Source organism: Condylura cristata, unplaced genomic scaffold (genome assembly GCF_000260355.1).
Source record: "Condylura cristata isolate star-nosed mole 26May11 unplaced genomic scaffold, ConCri1.0 scaffold00004, whole genome shotgun sequence".
Lineage (NCBI taxonomy): Eukaryota > Metazoa > Chordata > Mammalia > Eulipotyphla > Talpidae > Condylura > Condylura cristata.
The window spans coordinates 42,328,155-42,339,594 of NW_004567105.1; the positions used below are offsets into that span (position 1 = coordinate 42,328,155).

At 44.6% G+C, this 11,440-nt stretch overlaps 1 protein-coding gene across 1 annotated transcript; it reads right to left on the reverse strand.

Annotated features, from left to right (window-relative positions):
* Positions 1–6,227: 6,227 nt before the first annotated feature.
* PPIA (peptidylprolyl isomerase A (cyclophilin A)) lies at positions 6,228–9,509 on the reverse strand. Its single transcript, XM_004675958.2, has 5 exons — positions 9,383–9,509; positions 7,499–7,529; positions 7,324–7,412; positions 7,020–7,192; positions 6,228–6,579 (listed from the first exon to the last, which is right to left on the reverse strand). The coding sequence occupies exons 1-5, from the start codon at positions 9,449–9,451 to the stop codon at positions 6,447–6,449; spliced, it is 495 nt and encodes a 164-aa protein (XP_004676015.1). The 5' UTR covers positions 9,452–9,509; the 3' UTR covers positions 6,228–6,446.
* Positions 9,510–11,440: the final 1,931 nt, after the last annotated feature.

The window sequence follows — 11,440 nt, forward strand, 5'->3', positions numbered from 1 at the left end:
GTAATCCCCTGGGGCTTCCCATCACCAAATCACCCACGTGTGATGGCATTTTTTTTTTTAAAAGAAGTAAAGATGATGAGGGTGTGGAGCAGGAAGGATAAGAACGCAGAGAGAGGAAAACAGAATGGACTATGCTGGTGGACAATGGGTGATTTAGTGGTAGTAGCTGGTAGGAATATCCAAATATTATGTCAAGTAAAAATGAATTCATAAACGTAGTATTAAAAAAAGAAATTGGGCTCTCCCTGGTGGCGCAATAGGTTAGGATGCAGCACTGCAAGCCAGCTGCAGCCACGGCAGCACAATTTCGATCCCTGGCCCTGGATGTGATCCACATGGCGTGGCAGACCTCTCCTGGCCCACCTGCTACTCCCCTCAGCAGTGTACTTCGTCAGTCTGCCTGTTCTGCTCCACCCTTTGTCTCTGGTGAATCCTCTCACTGCCCCTGTACCTCTGTCCTGTACCCCAGTTCTGTATGCACAAATAAATAAATCTTTAAAAAATAAATTGAAATAGGCCCTCCCTGGTGGCGCAGCGGGTTAAAGCACAGCACTAAGAAGCTAAAGCCACTTCCACATGAGTTCGATCCCTGCCTGCCCCGGAGGTGACCACATGGCGCGGCAGACCTCTCCTGACCCACCCGCTGCTCCCCTCAGCAGTGTACTTCATCGATCTGATCTGCCTGTTCTGTTCTCCATTCATTCTGTCTCTGGTGAATCCTCTCACCCTCTGCATCTCTGGCCTGTACCCCCGTTCTGTATGAATAAATAAATATTTTTTAAAAATTTAAATAATTTCTAAAACTTCAAAAACAAATAAAAGAAATGGGGGGGAGTAATAGAAAATATCATGCAATACTTTGGTAAGAGTTCTGTCTCATGGTTCCTGTTTCAGTTATGTGTATAGACATACCAGACCACAAAGTAAAATACATTTCTTTGTGGGGGTAATAGTTGCCTAGGGCCATGTTGCCTATGGCCTCTCTGGTGGCACAGGGGTTAAAGTCTCAGGGCTATCAAGCTATCACAGCCAAGAAACTACCCACATGGCACAGCAGACCTCTGTCTTACCCGCTGCTCCCCTCAGCAGAATATTTCAGTAAATCTGCCTGTTCTGTCCCCCACTTGACTCCTCTCATCCCTTGCACCTCTGGCCTGTATCATAGCTCTTGTATGCATAAATAAAAAATAAATCTTAGGGGAAAAAATAAAAACCTGTTGCTTAGTTATCAGTATTGTTTTTGTCCTTCCTGTGTTTACCATGAATCAATTTTATTTCTTCCCAGGTCTGCATATGCAAGACATAACTATTTAAATATCTAATTCGGTAAACAGTTCTATAAATCTACTGAGTTAAATGTGGAAAAAATATTCATATTTGTATGAAAAGCGGGTTTGTCAAAAATAAAGTAACAAAAATTTCTCTTTAATAAAATGAGTTGCTGAGCCAACTGTTAAAGAAGAGGGGTGGGAAATGGTGGAAGTTTAGAAGGATTCTGCTATATGAAAGATGACCCAGAAAATCAAGGAAAAGTGGCCTCTTGTTAAAATCTTAGGCAAATCTGGGGTTTTTTTTAAAAGATTTATTTATTTGTGCATACAGAACCGGGGTACAGGCCAGAGGTGCAGGGATGGTGAGAGGATTCACCACACACAGAGCCGGGAGCAGAACAGGCAGATCAACGAAGTACACTGCTGAGGGGAGCAGCGGGCGGGTCAGGAGAAGGCTGCTGTGCCATGTGGTCACCTCCCGGGCAGGCGGGAATGGAACTCATGTGGAAGTGTCTTTAGCTTCTTAGTGCCGTGCTTTAACCCACCGCGCCACCAGGGAGGGCCCAAATCTGGGAGTTTTTTAAGTAAAATAATGTTTTATTTAACTAATAACAAATGCTTTTCAGTTTACCACTTCAAGTCTTCTGCCCCTCTATAGACAAAAATAATGCTGAATTGACAGTTGAGAAACATGAAGAAGGGATGGTAACAAATGTCTTATTCACAATACATAATCAGGAATAACTTTTAGTTTCTGCTTTTGGAAACTTCTAGTAGTTATTGGAAGTAATAATGGATGAAAAAAGTCTAATTTCTGAGCATGTCTTTGTTTACATTAAGTATTTTGAAGTGAGTTAAATACTAATGATTCATTTTTGAATGTATTTTTGGCATTTTCATAGGGAATACAGTTTCAAAAGACATGTAGTGAGCCTTCCTGGTGGCACAAGTGATTAAATCTTAGCACTATGAGGTCACTGCAGCCACTACAGCACGAATTTGATCCCCAGCCAGGGAGCTGACCCACATGGCACAGCAGACTTCTCCTGTCTCCCCTGCTGCTCCCCTCAGCAGTCTTTCAGTAGATCTGCCTGTTCTGCTCCCCAGTTTCTGGTGAATGTTCTCACCACGCCCAGCACCTCTGTCCTGTACCCCAGTTCTTGTATGCATAAATCTTTAAAAAACAAACAAACAAAAAAACCGTGGTGAGGGCCCTCCTTGGTAATGCAGCACTATGAAGCTAATAAATCTTTAAAAAAAAACATGGTGAAATGTGACCTCTCTTCCCACAGACCTTCCCCTCTGTACCTCCTGAGAAATATTTCTCTTGCACCCTCCCTAAGGTATCCTAGCCACAGGCAGGAACAGATGTTTAATTCTGCTTTTTGTAGAAACTAGCATATTTTATATTGCATTTTACTTCTCTTTCATCTTAAACTCAGGCTGTTTTTCAGATGTTTTACCTTATTCTTTTAACAGCTACATCCAATCTCATGTTGGTAATTTTCAGCAGGAAGGCACTTTGTATACTTGGGAACCTCTGGTAGTAGACAGGAGGCAAAGCTGCCCACTTATAATGCATGAGGTTGCCCCACTTGACTTTGAAACATCCCTTCAGATGTTCATGTACATGAAAAACTCATAATTATCTAAGTCTAGAACTCTATTTTTAAAAAGATTTATTTATTTATGCATATAAGAACAGGCCAGAGGTTTGAGGGGGTGAGAGGATTCACCAGAGACAGATTGGGAAGCAAAACAGATTGACTGATATTCACTGCTGAGGGGAGCAGCAGGAGAGGTCTTCAGTGCCATGTGGGTCAGCTCCGTGGCTGTGAATCGAACTCATGCCTCAGTGGCTGCGGATCACTGCAGAGGACTGCACTTTAACCCATTGTGCCACTGGGGAGGGTACTAGAACTTAATTTTATATATAAACACAAATGATTTGATTTGGGTTGTTCAAAATTTCCTAGACTTGCAATAGCTGTGTAACTGTAGAAACGCATGAACTGGTTGGTTGCAATTGTGTCCAGAATATTCATTTCTGATTAAGCCCATCAGCCCTCACAAACACCATATTCTGGGTGCAGCCTATGGAAGGGGCAGCCATTTCCTACTCAGACCCCTGAGGGAGCCCACAGTCATCAAAAAAGAGGGCCACGAAGCACATCCACTGTAGGCAGCTATGTGAAAATTAGCTCTCACTGGGCGGAACCCATAGCAAATAAGAATTTTCACAGAGTATTTCAGGGCTGGAATTTGATGCCCAAACTGGGGATGGGAGCAACAAGGAGACAAAGCATATGCTGTCAATGGCTTCTGTAAGTCCTCTGTGCATAACATGAAGGAGCTTGAAGTGCTGCCGACGTGCAACATATCTTAAGTAAGACTGTTCAGAATTTCTCCATGAACCACAAAGCTACCGTGCAGGGAACAGCACAGCTGGCCACCAGTCACCAATCCCAGTGCCAGGCTACATAGCAAGGAAAGAAAAGGGATAATTTTTGTGTACACTGCATGGTATTAAAACCATTCAAGGGGGCCTCTCTGCTGGCACAAGGGGTTAAGTCTCAGCACTATGAAGCTGTTGGCACAAAATCAATCCCCAGCCAGGGAGCCACCGACATAAGGCGCAGCAGCATCTATCCCATTGCAAGCTGCTCCCCTAAGCAGTGTATTTCAGATCCTCTTGTTCTGCTCCCCCACCGTCTCTGGTGAATCCTCTCATCCCTTGTGCCTCTGGCCTGCACCCCAGCTCGTTATGCATAAATAAATCTTAAAAATAAAAAATAACTTCAAAATAAGTTCGCCATTTCTTAGTCATGTGTTGTCTCCCGCAACACCCAACATGCACCCTGTGCTGTGTGCAGTTAACAAGGTGCATCCCTGTGTTCTTGTGAGTGGTCATAGTAGAGTGAAATACATCACTTCATTCACTGATTTCCTTTTCCTTTGTTCAATTAGAACATTACTGATTTTTAAAAATCGAAAGAATGTAAAAGTCTCTAAACTGATTCAGATTAGTAAAGGAATAGTTCTAAATGGGCGACGCTACCTTCTAGGATGCTCATCTGGCTGCCCGCCCTGGAAGCCACACTATCCCAAATTCTGCTCTTCTGGATGCCTTTCCATCTAGGGACAATATGTCCTTTGCAATTTGGTTTGAGCATGCTTCTTTTTCAAAACCAAACTGTTTTTAAGGACACACCTAAATGCTAAACATTTGATGGACACGTGCTTCCCTATGACCCCCTGGGCTAAGTCTCAGCACACAGGTGACCCACATACGGCATAGCAGACCTCTCCTGTCTGGCCTGCTGCTCCCCTCAGCATTATATTTTCAGTATATCTGCGTGTTCTGCACCCCACCCTGCCTCTGGTGAAACGTGTCACCCTTCCCACACCTCTGGCCTGCACTTTTCTTGTATGCATTTAAAAAAAAAGCCAATAGTGCAAGTAATGGGATGTTTCTTAGCTGCCTTCAGGCTTGCATACATGAAGGAAAACTGTCAAGTCCACAAGACACTTATGGCAAGGGATTGGAACCCTGCTGACAGTCAAGTGTGCTAACCAGCAACTATTCCTGAGCTGTTTTTAATGCAGGAACTCAGTGGAGTTATGCTGTCTTCAGAATTGTCGCTTATAATCGTACTTTGTGATAATTTTAAATTGATATCCAACATACTTCTCTATATTCCACCCAATTAAATCTTTTAAGTTCATAGTTATAAAACTATGACTGGGACAGAAACTCAACTTTGTTTTTAAGCAGTAGCCTTAACAATTGCCAAACAAAACCCCAGGTGTTCACACTTTTGACTCAAGTGCTTCATAGCTAACCTTCAATCCTATAAAGCAGAAGTTATTTAAAGCCCTGAAAAAGGGAAATGCCCTCCCCTTAGCTTTGGAAATCCTGTAAATACTCATGGGAACCTAACAGGAGCCTCTAGCCAATAAAGCTGGATGGCCAACATACTGATAAACCCTTTGTACACATCTGCTAGACATTTTCCCCTCTTTCTAATCAGGGCATTACTAACCTTATTTAAGAGGCAACAAATACCGGCATCTGGTCCACATTCTCCCAAAAAAGCTGTGAACTACTTTGGCTCCTTTTCCTAGCCATCTAGTATGGCTAAACAAAGACAAGGGCTCTGGTGGCAGTGCTATCAAGCTATCACCAGCTACCGTGGCACTATTTGATTTCAGGCCAGGGAGCTAACCCACACTAGACACCTGTTGAACCTTCCTTTCTACTTTAGTGCATTTCAGTCTACCTGTTCTACTCCCCACCCCCCCAAACCTACACCCCAGTTCTTGCATGCACAAAAATAGAGGTTGCAGTATTAAGGGCCATCTCCATATAAGCTGCCATCCACAAACATCAGGGTTTAGTCAGTCACCCAGAATGAATGGAAACTAGTTTTCACTAAACCATGGAGTTTCAGAACTAAGGGATGACTGTAGCCTCAAGAAACACAGAACATTAAGTAGCTTAAGACTGGTCATTACAGTTGATCTGGGGTTTCACTTTCAGGTGAAACATTTTCACTCAAATTTCTCAAGTATGTGCTAGGAAGTCTCCAAAATGAATGTTTTCTCAGAACCTATAGACTAACAGCTCATCACTCCTGCACCTCTGGCCTGTGCCCTAATTCTGTATGCTTAAATAAATCTTAAAACCAAGCAGGACTTGGAAGAATTTGTTGCAGTAATTTTAGACACCTCAAAGTGTTAATTTCCCTAGTCACCCTTCAAAGAATAGTGGTTCAACTTTATTCTTCCTACTCCCACTACCTTTAAATATATTCCATTCACACAGCTTACCTTGAGAATACGTCTAACCTTTAATTCCTTAAGCAGGCAAACAAAAAATATATAAAGTACCCTGAAATTCAGCAATATGGCAAATACTATCTTAGAAGTAACCTACACAAATGCCCTAGCCCAAATAAGGACAAATAACTGTTGTTTATTGTTTATTTCATAATCATAAACTTAGCTCTGCAATCCAGCTAGACTTGGAAGGGAATAAGGAAATATGGAACCCAAGAACTGTAGGGAGAGCACAGAGATTATAGGGTATTTTCAAGCAGATGGGGACGAAGGGGTGCTCTCCTGAGCTACAGAAGGAATGGTCTGGTGGTTAAGATAAAACACAAGTCAAATTTATTAGATTTGTCCACAGTCAGCAATGGTGATCTTCTTGCTGGTCTTGCCATTCCTAGACCCAAAGCCCTCCATCGCTTCGACAACATTCATGCCCTCCTTCACCTTGCCAAAGACCACATGCTTGCCATCCAACCTGGAAGAACAATAATTATTACCAGTGACAAGAGAAAAACAAGAAACTTGTATTAAAATGAGAACAGTACCCTATAAACCAGTTGATAGCACACCCAAGAGAACAGCTTTTAGGACTTATATGACTTATTACTACACATTGGGATCATTTTATTCTAGCGGAAAAGAAAAGGCTACATCATAGATTACTGAGTCTCAGTTTCTCCAATTGCTTCCATCAAGTTTAGAATGGACAACCCCTCCAAGGGACAAAATCACATGCTAATTAAAGTACTGCCTTACTGAGTTGCCGAAGTGCCATTTCATTATTATAGTATCTAGCTTTTGTATCACATTAAATTTGGAAGCTATTCATGCCCCTCTACTACCTTTACATTAGGGAAAGTTTGCAGCAAATAACTAGTATATTCCTTGGCTGCCTTTGCTATATACTGCCCTTACCACTCAGTCTTGGCAGTGCAGATGAAAAACTGGGAACCGTTTGTGTTGGGTCCAGCATTTGCCATTGACAAGATTCCAGGACCTGTATGCTTCAGGATGAAATTCTCATCATCGAATTTCTCCCCATAGATCGACTTGCCACCAGTGCCATTATGACGTGTGAAGTCACCACCCTGTGAACAGAAAGAACCTATCAGCCTTAGAAACATAATTGGACAGCACCAAATCTGACAGGCTCAAACCTTATGTCAAATTTAAACAGTAAATAGAATTAGGAGAAAACTAATCACAGTAATATTCATACCTGGCACATAAATCCTGGAATAATCCTGTGAAAACAAGAACCTTTATAACCGAATCCTTTCTCCCCAGTGCTCAGAGCGCGAAAGTTTTCTGTTGGAAAAGGAAAAAAGTATACATATACGTGCACATAGTTATAACTGAAGTAACTTAAAAGGTGAAATAAGGAAGGAACTAACCTGCTGTCTTTGGAACTTTGTCTGCAAACAGCTGAAAAAGAAAACAACAGTCAATATGTGCTTTCATTTTTTTCACTCAGTACCCATGTCTTTAGGGTACTCACTCTTTAAAATTCTGAATCATTCAGCTTCTCAATAAGAGAATGCTCCTTCAGTATTTACTTTGAATCCCAAATAAGAACTGTTCCTGACAGTATTAAGATCTTGTGTTAGTACTGGGCTAAGCAACATGAGACCTGGAAACAGGCCAAAAATCCAGAACCAGAAATGATTTAAATAGCAGGGGGCTTCTGAAAAGTGACTTACAACTTTTTAAGCGTGTCACACCTACTTCTAAACAAATCCATAGCTTCTCAGATGTCCATCACCTCCCCTAACTTCAGCTGAAACCTAAAGACAAGATCTACTCCTGCAGGATCAGTGGGAACTAGTCACTGCCAATGAAAATGCTACTACCTGCAATCTGCTAACATAGCTTTATGGATTAGATGAGTAGTCACTTCTTAAAATTTCCAGGTCCCTTACCTAATAGAAGAGTGAAAAGCAAAGATTAGTTGCTAGTACATGTACTTCAAACCTTCCCTAAGGATCTAAATTTTTTGGTAACTAGAGATGTTTAAATACCATAAGAAACACAAGTTCTTTCACGGAAACTATTAGAGATCTTTAAACTCAATCTAGTAAAATCGTACTCCTTAAATTACTACACATTCCCTTTCAGACCTGTAAGTTATGGGCAGCTCCACCTCCATTGGCACCAAGGAATAAGCAGAAGCTCCTATCTCATTTCCATTAAGCCCTGTGGCTAACCTAAGGCAAATTACAAAGCTTTATGCTCAGGCCAAGTTTCCACGTGGGTCCTTGTCCTTAGTTCTGATGCAGATGTAAGGGGGAAGCAGATCGATTAGTTGTTTCTCCAAGAAGCATTGAGGTGACTATGTGCGAGGCAATGCTTAAAGAGCAACAAGGATCATCTCTCCCATGATCTACATAAAAAGAAAATCTAATCTTGAGACTGCATGCGGAACACTAGCTGCTTCTTGAGAAGGGGTCGAAGCAGGTAAAACTGCTTCGGACGTGCACAAGCCCTACTGCGTTGGGTTTAAGGGAGAATAGCATTTACCACTTAACATTTTAGTAGCACGTTAAATGCTTAGTCCACTCTAATTACAGATAGACTTTTACAAGTACTTTCACCACCCTGCGAATTAGGTAATCATCTTCAATCCACCTGGTTTGCAAGAGACCTGCCGTTCTGCCAGTCCGGACTGCCCCATTATTCGCAGGGCCGGGAGCGGCTAGGGCGCCTCCCCCTCGTCGTCTTCGTCACTGCGGCGTAAGGCCGCCCGCACGTTTCCGCTCGGTTGGGGGCGGGGCGGGCTTTTGGGGCCTACATTTAAGCTAATTTCACTCCTTTAAGCTAACCAAAAGAGCGTTCGGGCCAAGTCACCGTCAACGCCACGCCTAGCCCTAACGTAACTGGCAGTCCTCGGGGACCATGAGGAAGATTGAACCTTCAAAAGCAGCCCTCGGGCGTGGCCGCCGCTCAGGACCGGGGGCGAGGCCAAGGGGCCTAGGCCCGCGGAGGCGGCCTTCCGTTTGAAGCGTTGCGGACTCCTCTGGAGCTCGCAATCCTGCGCGGCCTACAACGGCTTGTGGCTGGAGCACGTGCGCGGCCGGAAGGGCGCGGCCACCCCTCCCCCCAACCCGTGGCCGCCCCGCCTTTGTCTGTCCACCGCCCCCCGGCCTCCCAAAATGGCCCCTCGTCAGGAAATGGCGCCGCACCGCCCGCGATCCTCAGGCGGGAAGCCCGGACCCCACTCTCCTCGGGGTCGCTTCCCCTTAGCCCGTCCGCCCACCCGGCGCGCCGCTGCCCGCCCTGACCTCGAAGGAGACGCGGCCCAAAGGCTCGTCGTCGACAGCGATGTCGAAGAACACGGTGGGGTTCACCATGACTGCGCGACGCGGGAGGTCTGGCGGTGGCGGCGTCTGCAAGGCGGCACGAGCCTGGCCGCACGCCACTTTTATAGCCGACTCGGGTCCCGCCCCCAGCGGGTCGCGCGCCTCAACTCTGACCAATTGAGACTGCGAGATGATCAGAGTGATGACGTGACTGGCCAATGGTTGGAGACGGCGCCAGAGAGGCGGGACAGCATGCGCGCGTGCGCGCTTACAGACACAGGCAGGTTCCCGCCCGCGGGCTCCGTCGCAGCGCTGCGGCGTGGGCGCGGGAGCGGACTCCCGCGGAATCTCGGTCTCTGAATCCCCAGCGGCCCTGGGAGGCCCGAGACGGTTCGTCGGGTGCCGAAAGGAGTTGGAGACGAGCTCAGGCGGGAACCTATGCAGGCAGACATTTGCTTGTGTTGACGGTCAGGGTGTCTCCCCATTGCGCTGAGAGGGCAACTGAGGCTGACGCAGGCCTCAAGGTCGCGCGGCTGTCAAGGTCGCTCCGGTCCCCTCCACTAGCTACTACCGATCCTGCGCTTCCCGGGCAGGCCAGAGGGTCTGGACATCACCATCTTCTCAAACTGCAGCGGAGGCGCAGCTGCCCCCAGTGTGATGTTATGAAATGCTTCCCAAATGCCCTAGTTTCCGAAAATATCTTGCATAGTCTGCCTGAATTTTCTCCAAGAGGAAGACATTAAAACAAGAGGCTGGCAGGCTCTTACCTGTAAAGACACAGCACGCTTGCCCCTCCCCCTTTCTGTGGCAGAATTGTGCTGTTCTTGGGGTGGAAGACAACAAAATCAAAGATTTTAAGGCAAAACCGTTTATTACTAGTACTAAATGCACTTTTCTGACCCTAGTCTTATGTTTAGGAAACCTTGAAAAGCGAATCTCTATATCTTCGTTTGCCATTTAATTGCAGTATTCAGAGTGGTTCTTTTTTTTTAAGGTTTATTTATGCAAACAGAACTGGGGTACAGGCCAGAGGTGCAGGGATAGTGAGAGGATTCACCAGAGACAGAGTGGGGAGCAGAACAGGCAGATCGACAAAGTACACTGCTGAGGGGAGCAGCAGAGGGTCAAGAGAGGTCTGCAACACAATGTGGGTTACCTCTGGGGCTGGGAGTAGAACTCGCACTGGAGTTTCTTCATCTTCAAAAACAGAATAGGGTTGAGAAGCAAATATGAATTCATATGATAGGTAAAGTCCAGTGTCTGGCTTTGTACCTTCATTATTATTTATGCCATGAGCTTATATGAGGTCTCATATATGAGAGCTAGTGTTTTGTTCTCACAACTACCCCATTATCCCAAAGTGTGGTAAGGCTCCTCAGTGTTAAATAACTGGCCCAGAGTAATTAAATAATTTGTATTGGTAAAGCCAGAATTGACAACTGCCCTTATTATTCTTCCTGTGTCACCTGGTACTCTGTGGCTTTCAGATCAAACTTGTCCTCAGTTGACCTTGGAAAAACTGACCCCCAGACCCTCAGGCACGAATTCCCTTTAATTCTTTCCTCCACACTAAACTGAGAGCCATTCAGAACTTCTCCAAAAAATAAATGAATGCATGAACAAACAACAAAATCATCCTTTGTGATTTCCCTCACACTACTCTTGCAAGTCCTAACTTCTTGTCACTGTTAATAATGTCATGGTAAAGTTCTAAGTCTTCTCATTGCATACACACAGACATACTGTATGGATGCAAATAAAAAAATATGCACATTTTGTTTATTAAGCGGGGGGAACCAATGTTGTCAGGGATCCTTTATGAGTATTATCTGTTGAACCAAACTCCCTGAGTAAAATATCAATAGACCTGGAAACTGGGGAATGTGAATCTGTCCTTTAGTTGGGTGAATCAGGTCAAAAGCAAATCCAATCAAAATTAACAGCTAGAGGTGTTCTACACCAATAAGCAGAACTCTGTTTTCATTCATATAGCTCATTAAAAATAATGCTTATCTCAGCCAGAAAGAGAAAGAAAAATAC

Coding starts and splice junctions, on each gene's coding strand:
- PPIA (XM_004675958.2), bottom strand. CDS start 9,451: ATGGTGAACCCCACCGTGTTCTTCGACATCGCTGTCGACGACGAGCCT. Junction 7,413..7,498: donor CAAAGTTCCAAAGACAGCAG/GTTAGTTCCTTC, acceptor CTTTTCCAACAG/AAAACTTTCGCGCTCTGAGC. Junction 6,580..7,019: donor TGCACTGCCAAGACTGAGTG/GTAAGGGCAGTA, acceptor TTGTTCTTCCAG/GTTGGATGGCAAGCATGTGG.